This window comes from Hippoglossus hippoglossus, chromosome 11 (genome assembly GCF_009819705.1).
Source record: "Hippoglossus hippoglossus isolate fHipHip1 chromosome 11, fHipHip1.pri, whole genome shotgun sequence".
NCBI classification, from domain to species: Eukaryota; Metazoa; Chordata; class Actinopteri; order Pleuronectiformes; family Pleuronectidae; genus Hippoglossus; species Hippoglossus hippoglossus.
Genome location: NC_047161.1, coordinates 9348974 through 9370864, shown reverse-complemented (window position 1 = coordinate 9370864; position 21891 = coordinate 9348974). Strand labels below are relative to the sequence as shown.

The following is a 21891-nucleotide window of genomic DNA, read 5'->3' as shown; positions in this document are numbered from 1 at the left end:
TTAACAAGTGTGTGATAGTAATTATAAAGCAATTGTTTTCAGAGAATGTGGAATAGGTCAAGAGAGTTCCACCTCTGGTGAAACCAAAACTTCTGTAGTTATATATAACTGTATCAATCTGGGTTTTGAAAGGATTCATCTTGAAATCATTATTTCCAAACATAAATAAGTTTGCTCCTGTATAAACGTATAGAAGAACAAATGTATCAATACAGTAGAATGAGTGGACAAAAAGGTTAAAGCAATATCAAAGTTTTATTCGTAAAATGTAGTAGAGAGAGGAACAGTAGTACAATTCAGAGAGGAAAGAGGAGAATGTAATTCCATCTTTGAAAACCTTTGATAAAAACGTAAAAAGAGTAACCTGAATTTGCTTTGTGTTCAGAGGGCACTGAGGCGCGGCCCGAGTTTGCATCACTGTTAAAGTTCGAGAGAAATTGAAAAATACAACCCTTTTGCAACAGCGTAAAAAAATACAGCTGGGGAAAAAAAACCTCTGCTTTACATCTGTAGTGTTTTTGCTTTGTTTTTCGTGTTTTTTTTTTTGTCCATATAACAAATACAGCATAAAATCTAAAATGATACATCATAGTTTTTGAGTTTCATTCATTACAGTAAAATCAGTAGGATGGTAAATAGTATAAAAAGAACAAACAAGACAACAGGATGGCGTGATGAACAAGCACACAGCGTGAACAGAGAGAGAGAGAGAGAGAAAGCGGAAGGTTTAAGTTCACGGAAATAAACCACCACATCAGGAGGTTTGTGGCTGACTGTCAATGTGTTCCATTAAGTAAATCCACTAGTTAAATAATATTTTCTTCATATATATATATATATATTTATCTCATATATCTCCACACATATATATATATATATCCATAATATAACCCCTCCCACAGTGATTTGAAGGTAAAAGTGACACCAAGAGGATGAACATCTCTATGACTTAAAATAGCTCTTCTTCCACTAAGAGTAAAGGGAAGTTACACATTGTCTGTATCATTAGCACTTCAGTACATAACTGTATAATAATCCACTGCATATGAACAGATACTGCTGTTCCAAGGTTTTAACCCGCAAACAATCCATGTTTCTTTAGAAAATATGTGCTTAATGAAAAAAACAATTGAGAAGGAAACGTCGTTGGAAAGAACAAATTAAAACAAAATATGTATCTAGGGTAAAGTGAATGATTCTGTCGCATATAAACATTTAAAAATCTCAACAATTACAGACACGAGCAAGGATTTTCTACACTACGCAAGTTTTCACCTGGCTTTTCTTATACATTATATTTCAACAATAATTAAAAAAAACAATTTTGGTTGGACAAATAGAAATTAACAGTCTTGATTGCATTTTGGAGTCAATATATAATATTAAATAACAAAACAAAATGTCTAATAAAAAAAGTTGCGCATTGGAAGAAAGACACAACAGTTGTTTTTTGTATATATATAGTTCCATTCAGACCCGCTTTTTGGGGAAGCAAGAAAAACAAAACAAAAAGAAAAATTATTCTCATGAACGCAAAAGTAAGTGCATGTCTATGAGGTGCCATAGAGCTTCACTTTTTGTGGAACAAAGTGTTTTTCTACCTGGCAGACCTAAGAAATAAAAACAAACTTACATCAAATTAAACAGATGACATCTTGTATGCCTTTTACACATGAAAAATGGAGTTAAAACATCACACATCATGACTTTCTGCACATTTCTCCCTCACAGCCAACGTTCAAGTGATTCAAAATATATATATATATATATTTATATATTGTATTTATTATATAACTCAGTACCAAATATAAACAAACGTATAAAGGTATCGATGTCCACTTAGGTCCTTAGAACGTCAATTACAAGTACTGCCGGTAGTTCTACAAAATGGCATGTGTGTGTGTTTGCATTAAATAAAATACAAAGCTTAAAAATAATGGCAAAGCATTACCTGATAGTCGCCGTAGCACAACAGTGTTCTATAGTTTAAGCTGATTACATATGTATAACTGAGTCAGTTTAAGCTTTATGATTATAAACATCATATATAGCCTGTAGGTCCAGTATTCTGCAACAAGCATTACAGCACCAAACGTTTCGTCATTTGGCAAAATTCAAGCTTTAAGTGAAAGTCAAATGCTTTTAATAAAGTGTTACTGTGACGCCGTGATTTGTATAAAGCTAGCAATAACATTTCCCCTTGTACTTTCGCTTCTTTTCTATTTTTTTTTTTTTTAAATTAATCGCTTTATCCCGCTTAACAAAAAAAACCTCACGTCTTTCTTTTTTTTTAGCGTATTCAGTAGTTTTTGTATCCTGCTAAATCTTGGTGTGCGGTCTGTTTGGCATCATATCACAGCCCTCTTAAATTAATCATAAATATGGCTGTCATACATTAGAGTCACAAAACAGATTTTTTGGTTCCAAGATCTTTGCAGGGAAAGAAAGAACAAAAGAGAGAAAAAGAATAATATAATATTCAGCGCATCTAAACAAGATCTACAGAGCAAGTTAAAAATCTTCCTGTCGGCAATAATGCTCTTCTTCCGTGTACTTCTACAAGCACCAAGCAATATACTCTCAGATTGAGACGAAAGCAGCAGCCATGACTGTGCCTCGGCTGCAGACAAAAACAGAAATAAAAATTAGAGCATTTGATAAGACCATAATAACCTCTCTTCATAAATTAAATAATTAACAGTTCTTTTTTTTCTACGTTTTTTTAGATGATTGGCCTAACCCCCCCCAACACAAAAACTACGTCATCACCCTGCCCAACTCTCCCCCGAAATAACAGGAAATAAAAGTACATCACCAAAAACCTGATTTATCATATTATTAGTCGTTAGAATCTTTCTCTTGTGGGCTCTGGGCCCAGAGTTGGACACATTTTAACAATAATAAAATCTGTACATCTTGGAGTTCCCACTCTACCAAAGCTTTTTCTTAACCCATCTCTTCGTCATATACTTGCACAATTAAGTAACCTCAAGGTTTGATAGCACTTTGGAGTTGATTGTTTACCAGCTAGATTTTTGAATACATATATATTAAACATCAACTTTTTAATTTTGTTTCTCAAGCTTGTTTTTAAAATTCTTAGTCCTTTTCCTGGGCAGCACCAGCGTTGCCCTCACCCCAATTTGATTGGTCATTGTCGGTAGGCTCATCCCCCTCCAGGTCGTCCCCTTCCTCGCCTTCGAAGTCTTCGTCGCGAGGGAACTCCATGCCCTCCAGGCCCTCCTGAGTGGCCTGGTGCGAGTCAGCGCAGTCCGCGCACACACCGTAACGCCGTGAACCATGGCGGATTCCAACGCTGGCTGCAAGCATGAAGATCTTCTTGCACACCATGCACTTGTACTTTTTGTCCTTCTTGTGCACCTGAGAGAGAGATGGAGAGAGGGAAACAGGAAAGTCAAGGAGATGGAAGAAGTCAGATTAGTCATTTGAAGTTTGGAATCACTAGTTATTTGTCAATATGACATTTACAGGTACAGTTTTGGGAAGTTAAAGCTTAGTTCACGCTACACGATTTTCAGCCCGATTTGCCAATCGAAGACGAGTTTTGCAAGTCGCAGACAAAAGCCCCTGATCTGCGATAACTCCCTTTAGCTCCAGACCATCAGAATAAAGATGAAGGTGCATGGAGTATTGAGGTGCCCCCTGACGTTTTACACTGCACATATCTGTAATTGAGGAAATCAAGCAGTAAGGCTTAAGCCATCTGGCTGCTAGCAGTAGCTTCATATTTATCTACCTATATACATGCATATTTTGATATCACTCTCTTCCAGCAAGAAAGCTAATAGGCACATTTTTCTCAATGTTGAACTATTCCTTCATAACAAAGAACAAATGTACTTCTGTTCTTTTATCTCCACAGGGAACATGAGCATAAAACAACATTTAGCTGATAACAATAGTCAATTAACCTTTAGTCTATAAAAAATTTCTGATTGTTTGTTTTTGTCAAAATGTGCTGCCAGTAATAATCTACAAAACCTTTATAATAAACATATGGGATGAAGGACAGTATCAAAAATCCATTCATTTTGCACCACTTTGCAAGAAACCCTATGTGCTCCCTGCATTAGATGAGATGAAATGTTAAAGATATCTCTTTTCACTCACACGATGAAACAAAATCTGTCATACAAACACCATGAAGGTGAAACAATATAAAAAGTGGCCCGAGACACAGTAGTGTTCACCAGAAAAAGGTGAATGGATCTTACGTGGTGTTCTGAGAGAAGAGTATATTGCGAGTGTACATGTGCGGACTCACCAGGGAATGTCTCTTTACGTGCTCACGGCGGGTGAACAGCTTGCCGCAGATGTCGCAGCTGAATGAGCGAACGCCTGAGTGGATGATCAGGTGCCTCTTGAGCGTGCGCCGGTGCTTGGCGATGTAGTTACAGTGGGGGCACTTGAGCTTATTGAGGGCTAGGTGTGAGGACTCACCTGGGAGCAGAGAGAAAAACAGAAATATAGACATGAAGCCAGAGGTCAGGTCAGGAATTAGATTTAGCAGCACCAGGATCAGATCATTAGCTTTACATCTTTGAGTGAAGTTGTAATTTGACTGGATGTACTCTCAACTAATAAGCTTGAGATGGAACCAGGCAATTATCATAAAAGCTGCATCTATTAACTCCGATGAGTGAGCGGGTGTGTCAGGAACCAATATCCTGTCTGCATCAAATCATGGAGTCGAGATGCCATGACCATTAGAGAGAACACAAACCACTAAGTTTAAAGCATCACAGACGAATCTGTGGAAGTTTGTTAAACTGCAGAAATGCAGGTGATTACAGTGGCTTCACAGTCCAGCTCTGTCACTGTTGCTAAGTAACTGGCGCTTGTCTGCAGTTCAATTTAAATGATGTTGGAGGTCTCACCATGGCGATGTCAAGAGAGGATACAGGCTCATATAAGCAGAGCATGTAAAGCATCAACATGGATCTGTTGTTGTACGACATTAAAATAAACATGCAGTTTCATTTACAATTTAATTGTGGAAATTACGAGTGGAATAGCTTCTATTACAATAGAAATAATAGAGTAACAACTAATAATCTCATGACGAATAAACACATCTTAAGTGCATATGGATCTGTTATGTTCCAATAAAAAAATCTTAGCAACACACGAGCTAAAACATGAATGAGCACAATGCTACTATTTTTCATTGATACTCATATTTTATTTATGTACTATGATTGCACTCAGTGTCTCAATTCGATGGAGTAAATGTTCTTAATTTTATTTCTGTCTGTAAAATAAAGAAATCAAGATGTCCTCATACAAGCACTTTCTTTCATTATCCCTCCAGGGACATTTATGCTAACAAGCAACTGAGGACAGCAGGGCTTAAAAATAAATAAGCCAAGTATTGATTTTGAAAAGGCTCCAAACTGAGTGTTAGTCTTCACTGGAGAGAGGGAGAGAGAGTGAGAGAGAGAGAGAGTGGGGTAACAGGCTCGGGCCTTTTGTTTGAGCCAGGGAGCACACAACAGAGGCGTTGTCAGGGTGGGTTGCCAGGGGGAGGAGGGTTGATGAGAAGCAGGTCACCTGTGTATTCACTCTGCATGTATATACGTGTGTGAGGCAAGGAGACTACTTGTCGAAGTGTAATAAGCTGTTAACGTAGGTATTAGAGGCTTAGGACTCACTTTTCACTGTCATCTATACACATGAAGCGTGAGTAGGTACAAACTGAAATCATTACATAAACATGAGCTCCTCTTTTTTCTTTATGGACAAATAGACTTGTACATATTGCAGGTGAATGGCTATGACCCCATGTCATCTGGTACATCAGGCTTATAATAGAACAATGGAGGTCGGCTCCTCTCAATCGAGATCTACCCCCACGTTGGTCATTGTGTCGGAGAAAAAAAAAACGAGGTGACATGGAAACAGCATCCATTCATTTTCTATACCCACTTTATGCATGGTCTTTAAGGAACTAATTTATTGTTGGATAATAATAGAATTAAATAACTACTAGTCCTGAGCTGCGGTCTATAGCAAGATAGATGTGTATGGTTTCTGCAGTAATATATGCCTACTTTATAATAACAGGTATTGATACCATAGTAGTCAAACTGTGGCCATAGCAACTGATCTGCACAAACCGTATAACGTTATAGTTTAGTTTCATCTGGTTTTATACCAGCTGCTTTATCACCATCCACAATGACTGAACATGCAAAATGAAACATACTGAATGGACGACCCACACTCACAGTCTGCTCTGCAGTTGGTTGCTTGGTTACAGACAATACTCTGAAAAAGTAATAGCAATGAAGAAAAGTAAGGGTGGGGATTTTTTCCTTTGACCGATGACAACATAGAACGGATACTGAATATAAACTGGTAGTCGAGTTGTGACAAATAAGACCCAGTTAGGCAGCAAATGTGGTTTCTACCACAGGGTTTGCAAAAGTCTCTATCTCTGTGTCTGTGCAGACTCAAACGCAACCCCAAAGTTGAATAGGGCCAGCGTCCAAAATGAGTTTTTGGGGCTTGAAAACCGCGGTAGTGTGGACGTAGCAACAGTTATGTGTTTTAAAACTTAAAAGGCAGTAGTGTGGACGAATCCTGAATCAAGATTTTAGTAGTAGTCTTGAGAGTGCGGCATCTTACCATTCTCCCAGGACTCGCCTTGCTGCAAGTCTTGGATGATGCTATACTGGATCTGATTGGCCAGCTCTGGGAAAGGGGAGGGGGGGGTCAAGGGAAGTGAGAGGGAGAAAGAGAGATGAGAGGTGGTTGATAGTGTGGGGGGTGCACACACACCTCACAATGCCTTGTGTACAAAACTAACCACCTCCCACATGGAACAATGGGAGTTTCAGTTAACAACACACACACACACACACACACACACACACACACACACACACACACACACACACACACACACACACACACACACACACACACACACACACACACACACACACACACACACACACACACACACACACACACGTCCCTACTATATGTAAAGCAGCGTGAACCTCAGGCCAGAGCAGCAAACTACTGCTGTAACCAGGGCTCCAGTGGAGAGGGAGGGGGTTAATTAGAGAACGACAGAGTCGAGCCCTCACACCGGCTCAGCTTACACTCAGCTTTTGTGAGCACTTGTGTGAGCACCTGTGTTTGTGTGTGCGTGTCTGGTTCCTCCAGCATCAGCGCTCCGAATCCATTAAAGACACGCCCCCTGTGAGAGTGTGTGTGTGTGTCTATTCTCCCTGGGTCAATATTTGGAATAGTGAGGACAGCCCCAGGGCATTAGAGTGGATTAGAGAGGGTAGGGAACTGCCCCTGGCAGCTTTGCACCTCGCAGGGGATTGGGGGAGGGGTTACTGTGTGTGGGTGTGTGTTTGTGTGCACGCTCCTACAGAGACTGGTGTGTATGCAAATGCGTTTCACCTGCTCTGTGTGCAGCACCCACCCTTTAAACAATCCAACTGAGTTGTTTGGAGAAGACTCAAGAATTTATGGGCCACGAGTGAGTGCTGGCTGCGGGTTCAGTGTTGTAAGTGCAGACAACGATGGCAAAGTACTTAGAGACATGAAACCACCCTTCACTTTCAACTATATTTCAACAACTCATTTTCCACAACACTCGCCTTCCTGTGACTCTGTAAAGTGTCCGGCTGGCTCTGAAGTTGTGTTTGTCACCATTTTTTCTTTTTGGGTAAATCATTACCAGACGTTTTTCAGTTTAACACCAGTTAACACCACTTGGCGGAAGAAAAGTGTGATTGGCTATTTTAAGAGTTTGTTACATTTTAATGCTAAAATACTTGATTTACAGCTAAGATATGTTCCACTAAAATGCCAAATATATAATTGTTGAACGTTTGATTATAAAAATTCTAAACTGCTTTTCTAAGAGATCTGGACTGGTGGTTGGATAAAAAAAAAAAAACATTGCTGTTAATTGGTTGGATTAAATGAAACATGAAGATGTCCCATTGGAATGCAGGGAATTGTGACAGGCTGTTTCCTGGTATTTTAAAGACCAGATTAAAAGGTTCAGTGTGTAGGACTTAGTGGCATCTAGCAGTGAGGTTGCACATTGCAACCAACTGAATACCCCTCCTCTCCACCCCTTACTTTCCAAGTACCTGGGATTGGCTGTCAGTTAAAATAAAAGGAAGAGTTTTGTTCTTGGCTACTATAGAAACATGTCAATACAAGATGACAGACACTGTGGAAGATGACCTGCTCCAAATGTAGATATTTAGGGCTCATTCTAAGGTTAAACAATAACTATGAATATTATATTCCATTTTTGCCAATAGATCCCCCAAATCCTACACACTGGTCCTTTAAATCAAGAAAAAAATGTGCAGATTGATTCATAAAGACTGATAGTGAGTTGCAGTCAGAGATGTTTAACAACCTCCTAAAGAGAAAAAAAGGACTTAAGCACATATTTTGAAAGTGACAATACAAAGAAAGCAACAGGAAGAGCAGCACCATTTTGGCGACCATGTTTCCGCCGTTGGGGCATGACCACATAGATCAAACCGAAGCAAAATGAAAGTCAAGCGTGTGTATTCACAGAGGGAAAGTGGGGCAGCCAGTATTCAAACTTAAATATGCAACGACTGATGGTGCAAGAGGGTTGGGTCCAGTTTCAGAGCGCATCTCATCTCCAAAAGATTAACTTATGACACCTAGTATAAGGCCAAGAGGAAAATGGAAAGCCCCCCTTAGTCTATTCTGCATGACTGAATCGCTCTATACATATATTAAAAACTTTATTGGATAATCTAATAACCCACAGCAGACATGACTAATAAATACGCATTCTCATTTTTGCTTTGTAATGTAATATATAGTAAAGCGTAACTCCCATTTTAAACATCATGTGACACACATCCAGAGCAAGTCCCAACAATTGAGCACTGTATGCGATACAAGAATGATCAAGTGTGGACGGCAGGGAGGGATTGTGGGAAACACCGTCACAAGCTGAAATCCTCGACAATAATCTGTCCATAGTCGGTACTGGACCATCATTATATGCACTGTACACTAATATTGTTCTGTGTGCTCTGACTATATTACAACTAAACCCAAATACACGCAAAAGTACAAATGCAGAATATCACATACACCCAAGTCAACATAAGATCAGCTCAAACCTCAATAGCTAAACAACAGTCTTAGCAACTTTATGGCATTAGTGATGCACCTAGATCAACCTCATTTTTGCATTTGAGGATTAGCATCTACATAAGGGAACTGAGAAAATGTTAAGAAAACCATCCTTTTACAGCAGGAAGTGACAAACAGTGTAAACAGTATGACACAGCTGTTAATCTGCCCACACAAATAAAACCTTAACATTTAACTTCTAAATGTGCCACTGTCATTTATTTCTACTAGTTTAATCCATCCTCAGATTCTCTGGACCCCACCTCTTCCACATGTTTAACAACAGCGCGTCCAAAGTTACAGCTTTCTGCAATAAAGACCGACGCAGAAAATTTCAAGTTGCAGGGATAGCAAGCGACTCAGTCAGATATACATTAACATGTCCTTCCTCCTGCTTGCTCTACCCAGGTGCCACCACTCGCCTGAATCGCCTGAATCATTTTCCTGTTTTTGTGAATTTGTCAGACTCATACAATCTTCTGCTGTGTTCTTCACATGTGAAAGGCAAACTATTTGAAACTGTCATTAACAGCTTATTCAAAAGCTGTATTTGAAAAAAAAAAAAAAATAGTATGCATCAGAGACATTGGGCTTTACAACAACACATGAAGAGAAAAAGGCTGTAGACTGAAGATAAACTCAGTCTCTAAGTGAGGGTCTGCCCAGGCTACTACAACACCCAGATCCACTTTGTGCACACATTAAAAAGAACCCTAGGAGGAGTCAGAGGCACTAAGAGCATTGAAGTGCATTTAGGGAGGCCTGGGGGAAGAAATCTTTCCCCTGCATTCTTCATTATCCTGCATTAGGGAGGGCTTCTCGTTCTCTCACACACAGACAAAATTCTCTCCCTTTTGCTACACACACTATCTGCCCCTCACTTCGCCTCCACAAAGTCCATACCACTCCCCTCGATACGTGATATCATTATAGTTACATGGAGTGCCATGCTTAATGCGGCCGACAGAAGGAGCAGGCTTGAGCTGAGAGAAGAGATTATTGCAAGCAGTACCCTGTACGTGGACAGGAAGGATGGAGCGATGGATGGATTAAGAGATATAGAGCGGAAGGTGTCAAAGGGTAAACAGACAGAGAGAATATGGAAAGGAGAGCAAAAGTAAGAATGAGTGAAAGCCACTTAAAAAGGTCGAAGGGATTCAGTGTTTTTTTTCCAACCACGACATACAGTTATGATTTAAATGAATGCAGGACAAATTATGCTTTTAACCATCTCCAACTCTTTAAGTATTTACAAGGAAACATGACATGCCAATCTAAATCACCCTTTGCTTCAAAACGTCTTATCTTTTCTTTGAAACGAGTCTCAGCAGTGATGTGGCAACACGTTCCTGTGCTGAAACGCAGATCTCCAGGTGGGCGTAACTTTAGAAAAGCCCCCCCCCCCCTCCTGCTCTGGAGTGATTAGTGGAGCTCACGGCTTGGAGTGAGTAACTGGTGAAAAGCTTGACAACCAAATATCCACATTGTTCCGTGCAACAGCGGGACGTTGATTAAAGGCTTAAAAATCCATTATTTTCGTGCAGTGATCAATAATTTGATTGGTCACATCAGTGTTATCCCCTGCAGGCAGTCCGCTGTTTCCATTATTGGTGCCTGTGACATGATTAGATACGTCACAAAATAGTGACAGCTAATTCATATAAATGAGGCAATATTTCCCATGTAAAGACCAAATTTTAGAGGCATTTCATACCTTTATTTTAAATGCTAGTACACAATTACAAAGACATTAAATGTGACATTTATGGGGGATATGCATCACATTCTGTAAATCATTCTATAATACTTTAATTTGATGTGATGGTGCAGACTTAAAACTTGGCATGATTTTAGTTCTCGAGTGTGACAGTAATTTATTTTTTCAGACATTATACTGAAGCCAATGATTGAGTTGATTGGACATAGTGCAGACAGAACTAATGCTGCCTGCTTGTTTACTCTGTCTCCTACTAGCAGCAGTTTTATGCCAAGTTTCACATCTGTAACACAATACAGAGATGCAGACAGTGAGCAGGGGAAACCACGGGCCACCAAAATTGTGAGCTAAGAATCTATGCCACTGCACTTCTCTCTCAACATTTCCTCTATTACTTTCTAAACTCTTATCTTAACAAGGTTTGGCAGGATTGGTTATCACAGAGTTACCAACACCACCTCCTTTAATGATACTGCTCTTTGACCCTGGCCGCGTTGGCCTGCTTTATGCACTATAGGCTACTTAAACCCATGTTAAGCTGAACGTTAACTGAATGTTCTACATGGTGTATAAGATGCAGGACAGAGATATAAACTATTAGACTATTTTGTATTAGTTTTCCAGTAGGAAAAATATGTATTTTTATACTGTACACGCAGAACTTACGAACAAGTCTTGTGTGTAGACCTCTGCACTGTAAAAAGGAGCCTCTACATTTCACTTTGAGAGAGTGTGTTGTGCAATAGGAATAGGAATAAGAAATTCATGACTTAACTGTGAAGCTATACATGCAATATTTTACAGGGGAAGGGACTGGGAGTGGAGTGTGTGTGAGGGGTGTGGTTAAAGTGCAAAGGAGCCTCTTACCAGCATTTTCAGAGAGGGAGGAGAAGTCCTCTCTTGGGTAGGAGGCCGAAGGCTGGACGAACATCCCCTCATCGAATCCCTCTTCAGGCTCTGGTGGGAAGTTGTAGACAAAACGGCGTGTGGTGGTCTGTTTTTTCCTCCGCCCGCTTCCGGCCGCCGCATCTGGTGCCTCACGTTTTATTGCTGCAGGTGTTGCTGCAGCGCCACCTTTGGCAGGCTCGTTCCAGACGAAGACCTGGTCACCCGCCGACCGTGTATCATTGGTCTCTGCTGAATCAGAGGAGTTCTCATTTTGGTGGGTCCAGTTACCAGAGGCTCCATGGGTCACCAGGGCACAGCCCTCATTTCCGATCACTGTCACCTCTATGTCGCTGGTCTCTTCCTTCACCCTGCCGTTGTCATCTTCTTCTTCCAATGCATCTTTTCCTTGGTTGTTGCTGGCCTTGATCGACAACTTTGACAGAATGCTTGTGGCCCAGAAGTTGCTCGGCTTCCGGTCCAGCTTTCTCTGTCCCTCTTTGGAAACCATCTGCCGCTTATTGTAATCCACCACCACTGAATCTGGAGCCTCCTGCTTGATGCTGATATTCAGGGCATCCTTTATAAAAGCCCTACACGATTGTACAACTTCTGTCATCTGGAGGTAACTAGCAACAGTCATCACCTCAATGGCATTTTGGCTTGTAAGCAGAAGATTCCCGGAGTAGAGAAAGTCGAGGATAACTGAGAAGCCCTGCAAAGCAGCAACATCCAGGTGCGTGACCGTGGCCGGGTCCTGGTCTTCGCTCTTGGTCAGACAGTAGAGGGTTTTGAAGTAGCGGCTACCAGCCACCAGGATGTTTTTATGTGCGCGGAAAACCTGGCCCGAGACAACTATGTTGACGTCACAGAGTATGCCACTTTTGCGTTGCTTGTCCAGCTCCTGGAGAAGCTGGTAACAGTAGGAGTTCTCATTGGTCTTGCTGCGGTAGTCTTCCTCTGAGCAGTTAGTGGAAGGGCTGGCGTTGTCTGAGGGCCTTGCCGTCTCCTTTGAGGTAAAAGAGAGGTAGAGAGAAAAATGATTAGAGAAGCCTTTGTATGCTAGAGCAAGTTATTTGCAAAAGCAAGCACAAATACATGTATAACCTGTCTGTAACATGTCTGTCTTTACAAAAGACACACACGGGGTTCCCTGCGTGACACCAAAGCACCTGCCGTAGGGGTGAAACAAGTTTGACAGGCTTCTGTTATGTGAGGGTAAGAAAGAGGTGTATGTGGAGTAATGAAAGGTGTAGTTTTACACAGACCTATGATCAAATTGTTTTCTTCATCCAACTTGCAGTACACAACAACTAGACAAACAAGTATCATAGAACTACAAATACAGTAGACTGCTTTGTTCAGTGGTCTTTGGGATTTTATCTTTCATTAATTTACTGTAAAATCTCTCATCAGGTTTAGCTCTAGTCTGAGAGGGCACAGCCCTAGTTATGTTAGGAAAAACCTTTTCGATCAATTGAATTTTATAAATAAATGACGCCTGTAACTGGGAAGACAACTGTGTCTGCGAAATTAGCATTATTGACTCTTGTTTGTATGACAAAAACGATGCTAAACAATGAACACTGAAATAAACTTTTACTCACTGTGGCTGGCATGAAAATGTTATGCTTACTGCGTTAGTTATAAACAGAACTTAATATACGAAAATATTCTATCTATTTAGGCTGGAGAAGAATTAAACTTCAAATTTTTGGTAACTCTAGCAAACCACTTAGTTTTAAAAGTCATCTAAACAAAAAGAGCATTGACAGTGCCCTTACAAGTTTGGTAATTACCTCCAAAGCAGAATTTGAAAGTAGTTTTTCAAGATTTCAAACACATTTAGCTTCTGTAATGTAAAATGTCCCCTCCCTTTAACTTATAGGGTAGATGTAAAACAGGCCATAATGAGGCCTGACGAGTTTCCAAAACAGGGTACAACCTGACTGTAGGATGGGAGGGGAACTGGCAGTAGTAAAGAACTACCCTGTAACAGCCCCATTCTTCCTCCCCTGCTCCCCCATACCAGGGCAAAGGGCCAGCCTGGTACAGAGCAGATGAGAGGGGAGTATACACATATGTGCATGTATAAGCTTGCAAGGCACATATAACCCACATAGTTCTGGTTAAGGTAAATATATACATGCTTTCAGACAAAATACAGCGCCCAATAAAAAAACAAAACCAACATGCATATAAACCAAGAATGCGTAGTGGTCTATATTGTAGTGTTTCCACAAGTCGCACACATGCAGTGGCATACATCTCCGGCTCATTTTAAAATTGCACAGCAGATGTCCTAATCCAGAATAATTCACATTGCTCGAGCCCTGCATTTTTACCCCACATGCATGTGCACACACACACACACAGAAACCAAGCTGCCTACACACACACAGCTGGGGTTTCAGCTCGAGTAATTCAGATTAAATCCATTTCTCTGAGGTCCCCACCCAGCCCCCACCCATATTCCCTCCACACTGCAGCTCTTGTCCAGGGCAGCCTGGGCACACAGTGTAGTATAGGGGGGCTTATCATCCTCTGCCACAGCTGGAGGGGGAGAGATGGGATGAAATGAAAGGCCGAATGAGGGAGAGATAGAGATAGATAGGATGAAATGAAAGGCAGAATGAGGGAGAGGGCAGAAGTGGGAGTGCTTTGCAGGCTAAGAGAAATAAAAGGAGGATAGAAAGACAGAAAATAGACAAGAGCTGAAGTGCAGAGTTATGATGGATAAAGTAAAAACAGAGCTGATAAAATTAAGTGTGAAAAGATGTGAAATAGTTGGAGCATAAAGGAGAAAAGCTTGATAAGACATGCACAAAGAAATGATTGAGAGCATGAGGCAGAGAGTGAGACCTTGAGCTTCGAGAAAAAGGGCGGAGAAGAAAATGTGGAGCAGAGGGGGCACGAAAAGCAAGTGCTGCGGAGAGAAGGAGATGGGTCACCCCATTTTAGCCTTCACAATGGCCCGTGTTCTCCCTGAGGCTCATTGTCCACTCACTGTGGGCCTTTGTGAAAGGCACTCACTCTCTTATTACACAGCAGCTCCCACTCGCAAGCATAGAAAGGAGCCAGGGTGCATGTGGGTGAGGCGGAGGGGATGAGGAGTGGGAGGAAAAAAATTATTACATGATATACACATCAAAGCCTCTGGAGGGGCATGGTCATCATGTTGAGTACACTGGAGGAATATATTGGTGTGGTGAAGGGCATGAGTGCTATCGCGACAAGACAAATTAGATGCGCTTTGAGTTTTTCCTGTTTTGCTTTTGTCTGCTACGGATAAGATTACACCGAATAAGCTTTAAACAATGCAGTGCTAATTGAAGATGAATTACATTTAGCTTCCTAAAACAATACCTTCAAACAAACATTTATAGTCGGCAGATAGTGTGGGTTAAACAGAATAAAACAGCCAACACCTTTGAAAAACCTTGAGTATTCACAGACTTCTTCTACCCGGAGAATTTGTAGATCCCTTTTATCATTTCAACTCGCCATCCCACCCCCAAACCCCATGACTCCCCACAGCTTTTATCCATTACGCACATAGCAAGGCAACAGGCCAGAGAGGTAAGACTTCGCCTGGCAGTTCTGATATGACTTTTTTGTGCGAGTGTGTTGTATGTACACACTTGCACAACATTGGAGTCAAGCTAGGACAGCCTGGTACTGGATAAGTTGCTCCATACTGGCCTCATCAGCAGCAGCAGCATCCTTTCTCCAGATGTGCCACGTGTGAGCTTTAAGGAACCAGCACACCAACCCTGCACAACAGATGCTGGAGGCAAAACCAGCCTGAGCCAACGGGGAATGTGGGGACAATATCAACCTCCCCCAGTTATGACGTGGCTAGTTTTCTTTATTTGAGCCGGAGTTGGTAGGGCTGGAAGACTGACGGACAGTGAAGGAATCCAAGAGGAAAAGAGGAGGAGAAGTAGAATCTGAATAAAACATGGATGCTACAGTGAACCAGCAATCAGAATTGATTTACAGGTGGATTAAACAAAGCAAAATGGCCATAAATTCAAGCCTCCTGATTGACAGACAACAGGGTCAAGTCATGCTGCCAATTAGAGAATAGTGCCCTTCAACAAAACTAAACCACAAACCCAAACAAACCACAAAGCCCAAAGGCCAACAGATCCATGACAAACTCTCAGACACACCTCTACCAGATCATGTGATACAGCACCGTACCCATGCAACATAATGACCCACTGGAGCCAGTTTTTGTTTACCTTTTACACACACATTTGCCTCCATCCCTTCCCTCGTCTATCCCCACCCAGCATCAATCCAGTCTCATGGCCAGCCCAGCCCCGAGGCCAACTCCACCAGTCCTGCCAAAACTCCCTATATCTACTGTACCTCCCTCCCCCCTACTCACCCAACCCGTCTGTCCCAAGATGATAGAACAATACCGCAGTGTGCGTTTGGCCCAAGGTGTGGGAGGGCTGCACCGAGTGTCTCCCGGCCTCCTAACAATGCCTCAACAGAAGAGGCAGAGTGAGGGGAAAAAAACAGGGGAGGGTAGAGTCACTGATGGATTCAACAAGAAGAATTCTCCCTCTGGCTCCACCCCACCCCATTCCCCTGACCTGTGGCCCCCAATAAACATCCCATCTCTCTGGCAGACACTAGGCTGCAATGGGTGGATCCCCTTCCCTACACGGGGAGACTTACTGTTAACAATGGGTGTGGTGTTTGTCTTAACTGGAATCACGGGGTGAAAATGTCTCAATAGCCCCCTCGTATTTGAATTTCTCATAAGGGGTGTGTTATCTTATCATACAGCCCATTTAGACTAACACTGTGATGCAGGGGAAACGTTTTTGGTTCTTAAACCACATGGGTCTATGCTAATTATCAAACCTGACTACATGATCGTTCTCCTGTCCTGGATTGAACGTAGGTCAGATACTGCTGGACTGTCATGAGCAGGTGTCTCTGTTAGGAGATGGGAATTTAATTTGCTATAGATGCTCAAACAAAGAACAAATAGAGAGAGAAAAGAGAAGACAGGAGTGGGTGAGACAAAGAGGGAGTGTATGAAGAGGAAAGCTGTGGAGAGCTCAAAATGACACTAACTTAATGCAATAATTATGCAGTGTAGCTCTGTGTCATGATGTGTATGGAACTACAGTTGTAGAATAGTCTCTCTGTACATTGTGATGAAAAGGAATTAGTCTGCAGCAACGAATGTGGGTGCAACATGTTTTTTGCCCCATGTCATAAACCAATCCTCTGAATTACAGAGAAACTGGGAGTTCTACTCTAGTCTCATCATTCCATTTAACTCATTTTTGAACATAAGGAAAAAACTGTCTCTAAAGAATGAACTGATGTGCAGATTCCAGATATGTGGTCTGATCTCATATCTAACCGCAGAGACGCAATGGTCTGATTTTGCCTCATCTTAACCTTTAACCAGTGAGCATAAGGAACAATCTGAGCACAAGACAGTATCTAGAGAATTAAGGACAACGGCCCCCTTCTCCAAAGAGACCCACATTTACCACAGCTGCCCTGGTGTGCTAAGGCTAATCGAGTTAGCTTTAACGAATGCAGCAGAGGCCTGACTAACGTCAGGAATGGGTGAATAGGACAAGACGTTGCCTCGCTCCACCATAATTCCACTTTAATGTACTGCTCACAATGCAGCCTAGCTTAACATACACGGCTGCTCATTATTTCCACAGTACTGTATTTATGAAAAGGATTAGAGTTTTATTCAAAAGGCTTACAAAATAAACTAATGAATTTTCAAATAAGAATACCAAAACAGCAAGAAATTATTTAATAGAAATTGTTTCCAGTTACGCAGCAATGGGACGTTATCTCCCCAGCTCTATCCTCCATGACACAATGCCCTGGATAACCTCTGAGTACAGTGTACGGGGTCCTTGTTGCTAGGGAAAACCCACACCAAGCCCCTAATCCACTCCTACTGCTCTCCTTACCAATTAGAGATGTGTACAAGTTAGCAGATCACTTTAAGTCATTCTGATTAGTGATTGCGTGTACAAAGGAAGGAAACTAAATGTAGTAGTGCAATCCTCTTCGCTCACAAATTAGAGTCAAATAGCACCCAGCCCCTAATTCCCCTGTCAGCTCAGAGCACTGTTAGGATATGAAGCTGGATGTGGCAATGTACAAGTAACAGTGAGTAACCGCATTTCTTTTTTCTAATATAGGACTGATGGGAGAAATGTTCTTCGACACATTCTGGTGTTTACGAGGGTACTGAAATAATAGTAAATAATTGTTGCTGACACTGCAATAAAAATAATGAACCAATAAAAACCACCTCATGTACATCAATGAAGACAGTTCACCAAATATAAAGCTGGCCTGGTTGCTTTCGATTAAAAGCAGTCAATCAAAGAAACACTAAATAAACCAACTATCGATGACTTCACCTCAAGCGCAGGCTAAACACGTTGTCTTTAAATGCCAATCAAATAAATGAGGAATAAATTCCAATTAGTGAGACATAGGACTCCAATCTTGTGCACGCAAGATGGGGCCCTAATCATAAGATATGCCCCAAAGGTACAACACTGGAGCCCATTAATACAAAAATATGTGGATGGCAGGGTCAGGTGATGCCATGTCATTCTATTAACTGGCATCAATTTCCCTCATTTAAGCCCATTCATAAGGTTTCACAGCCTATGGGCAAGGCAAGCTGTCAGGCTCTGGGCGACATGATTTACTCTGCTCCTCTTGTCCGGCCCTGCAAGTGACACCATCTATGGATTTTGGGGGGTCATTCTAGCACAATGCCTCTAATTTAGCTCCCCAAAGGGAGGAGAAGGAGAAGGAGGAGGAGGAGGAAGAAGAAATGCGCCAGAGGTCACCCGGGATCTGGAGCCAGCAGAACTGAATGAGAGGCCAAAGGCAGGGGGGGTTGGATAGGGGTGCGGTTCCCCAAAGGCTTTTAGGGTCGAGCCCTTGCCATTGTGTGACCTTTCGCGAGCTAGCAATCAAGACAGCTGCTGACACAACTAAAGGGTCTGTACAGTGAGCATGTACAACACAAAGTGCTCCATGCCACCAATGGTAGATGCTAACCCCGTGCAGGAGGCTGACATGATTCACAGTTATCCGTGACATGCAGTCCATTCCTCGGTATGAGACACAGCCTCCGGTGTGACAGTGGCTAGCAGGTGTCACACTGGAGCAGGTTGGTGCGTCTTCCACAACTGGTGTGGGGACAAGACACTCGAATCAGAGGTTCCACATCTCTCACGCCGAGAAGTGGCCGCGTGTGTTGTTTTTTTCTCACCATTCACAACTCAGTTAGTCGACATTAGCCTCGCCAGGGGCTTTCCACAGCCCTCCACCTCCGACAAGACAGCCAGAGCTGCAGGCGGCTAGTCCGCTAAGCTAGTTGCTAGCTCGGGTTAGCAGGTAGATGCTAGCTAATTAGCCGCGAGAGGGGATTGGGAATCTCCGGCAACAGCCTTGTTTGGGCTTCCGCGTGTTTTAGAAGTTGTTAAAATGCTCATTACGAGTGTCAAACTAAACAGACAGTGACATGTGTGGAGACAAGTGTGTGCCAGGTATTTAATGCGACGCAGGTAACTAAGCGAAAGCGTCATGGACGTGAGCTAACGTTACCTGCTTGGTGGGGTCATTCCTCCCGTGCTCAGAAGACAGGTGATGTCTCAGCAACAAGGCCCGCTTGTAGTTGCGACTCCCCTTCACCAGCTCGTCGCTGTTTTTAGTGGCAATGTTGTGACACCAGGAGCAGGACATGAGTCCCGTCTCCTGGCTAAATTTGAGCCATGGAAATTCTTGCAGCCACGAAGCGTGGAACACTGAGTGTTTCTGAAGCAGCGTCTGCGGTCTCATCTCTACCCCAGATTTCCTGGATCCCGTCGCGCCGCTTCCCGACTCCTGGCCGTCGGCGTTGTTGGGACCGTTCCCCGCTGTCCCCTCCCTGGTCCCGTTCTCCGCTTCCACCGAGCCGACACGATCGTCGCCGTCCGCGGCTGTCCAGCTGCCCCCTTCCGGGTCCTCGTCTTCCTCCGCCTCGGGTTCCGTGCTATCGCTGACAGACCCAGCGCCCTCCACTCTCCTCTGCGATGGTCCTTTCGCCCCCAGATCCCTGTCCTCCTCTTGATCCGGCCTGTTCCCGTTAAAATGTCGGTCTTGACAGGCCTCCCAGCTGTTACAGTTCCCCCCACCGATACCGCTGGAACCCGTTAACCCGGCCAGTCCACCCCCTCGGAAAGCCAGCGACCTGCGGTTTCTCTCACCGGACATTTTTTCCTAATATGTATTAGAATCTTCACTTTCTCAACAGTATCCACCTCCGACAAAAAAAATACAACGTCTGTGCATACGATGTATTTCCCGAAAGAGATGAACCGTCGTCGTTGCTTTGCTCCGCCGCTGGCCCTCCCGGTGAGAGTATGTAGGTTATGCGGAAATAAATAGAGGTTTTGAAGGCATAATGAATTTCAGGGTTCTCACTGCGTCCGCGCAGGCCCCGCAGAGGTCGAATGGCAACGACTTTCCTCCCCACAATGCACCTCGAGCAGAGAAGGGGGGCTGGAGAGGGAGGGGACGGCTTTAAAGGAAGATGGGGGTGCTGTTGATCAGCCTGCACCCATCTTCCGCATGTTTCTGCTCCTCTGGCTCCGCTGGTCCTCTCAGAGCCATGAATACTGACAAGTGCTCCCCACTGACACGCTTCTGCTCCCAGAGGATAGAATATCGTCCTTATTACACTCATACCAGAACACTATGGGAACTTGTAGATAACATGTCTCTTGTAAAGAAACATGTTAGAAGTGTTAAGATTATTACACATTTGTTAAATTATATTCATAAACATATCTATAAAGCAGCTTCTATACAATATAGCCTAAATATATGTGGATATGTGAATTTATTATTTTAGATATTCAATCAAAACTGAAATTGCGTTTTAATATTGAATTACAGTATTATAACTGTTTTCTTTCTCCAAAGCTTGAGTTTAACATAGAGTATATGCCACCATTATAACATACTTAATGTTATATTGTATATTTATCCTATATATCTAGGAAGTGAGTAAATAAACAATGATAGATAACACAGGTATTAGAGATTAAACTTTTAAAAAAAAAGCCATATGAGTTTAACAAAGTCACGTGGTGTGGGATCATTCAGCAGTTAAACTGGAATCCTCCACAGACCAGTGACATGTTAATCGCCCAGAGTAAAGTATTCTAACGTATCACCATGTATCACTGGTCTGTATCTGTTCCTTAAGACCAGCAGGTGGCACTCTTTCATGTGAACTCCCCCCTCTCTCTCTCCCTCTCTCTCTCTTTCTCTTTCTCTTTCTCTCTCTCCCTATCTCTCTCTCTGTGTGTGTGTGTGTGTGTGTGTGTGTGTGTGTGTGTGTGTGTGAAGCCTGACATAGTTGGGTGTATAGTTTCAATGCTGTCCAATTAAGGGCTTTGCACTCAGCTTGTGAACAGGAAGGTTTTGATTACTACAAGGTGGGGGGGTTACATGTCCCCACTGTAATGGTTAAATTCCCTGGGGGGCAATAAGGTATACCATGAATGATTAGTTCATCTATTTATTGCTCCAGCTTATAGAGGCATTGGCTTCCAACTTGACATTAGACACCAACTGTGTTTGGCAAATTTAATTTCCCAGTTGCTGAATGATGTATATCAAACTGTTCTGTCAGGTATGAAATAAATAAGTGTGCATTGCACTCACTGTGATTGAAAATATTTTCAAACCCTAACTTGTTTGAATATCTGGTGGAGATTTCTCAATAGTTCACTTCACATGAACCTTCCAGCTGTTTTTCAAGTTCCACTGTTTTGATTGTGAAATCATTAAAACATTCTTCAAATATTTTATTGCCAACTGTCAAAGGGGAAAATAGAATAAAACAGAAACAGATTTGAGAAGCAAGTATGGAGATGTGCAATGAACTAAATAATGCATCCAAAACAACAATTCATCTGATGCATTTTTTATTTGTATTAAAACTGCATTACAAACATTCTTTATACTCTTACTGAATCTTTTGTACACACTTACAAACACCAATATTTTCATCTTAGAAATTTCCTCTTTTGATT

At 42.3% G+C, this 21891-nt stretch overlaps 1 protein-coding gene across 2 annotated transcripts; it reads right to left on the bottom strand.

Moving 5' to 3' along the window:
- Positions 1 to 236: 236 nt before the first annotated feature.
- Positions 237 to 20424, bottom strand: zbtb10 (zinc finger and BTB domain containing 10). Of its 2 annotated transcripts, XM_034600395.1 has the most exons (5): positions 19415 to 20420; positions 11765 to 12791; positions 6649 to 6714; positions 4286 to 4461; positions 237 to 3381 (listed from the first exon to the last, which is right to left on the bottom strand). In XM_034600395.1, the coding sequence occupies exons 1-5, from the start codon at positions 20060 to 20062 to the stop codon at positions 3100 to 3102; spliced, it is 2199 nt and encodes a 732-aa protein (XP_034456286.1). In that variant the 5' UTR covers positions 20063 to 20420; the 3' UTR covers positions 237 to 3099. The 2 variants fall into 2 exon arrangements, with proteins under 2 accessions (XP_034456286.1, XP_034456287.1); XM_034600396.1 differs by lacking the exon at positions 6649 to 6714 and having other exon boundaries at positions 19415 to 20424.
- Positions 20425 to 21891: the final 1467 nt, after the last annotated feature.

Excerpts from the sequence above, each read along its gene's own strand:
- zbtb10 (XM_034600395.1), bottom strand. The coding sequence starts at position 20,062 with ATGTCCGGTGAGAGAAACCGCAGGTCGCTGGCTTTCCGAGGGGGTGGA. Across the intron at positions 12,792-19,414 it reads GGAATGACCCCACCAAGCAG|GAGACGGCAAGGCCCTCAGA; the intron begins GTAACGTTAGCT and ends TTTACCTCAAAG. Across the intron at positions 6,715-11,764 it reads CTCCCTCTCTGAAAATGCTG|AGCTGGCCAATCAGATCCAG; the intron begins GTAAGAGGCTCC and ends CCCCTTTCCCAG.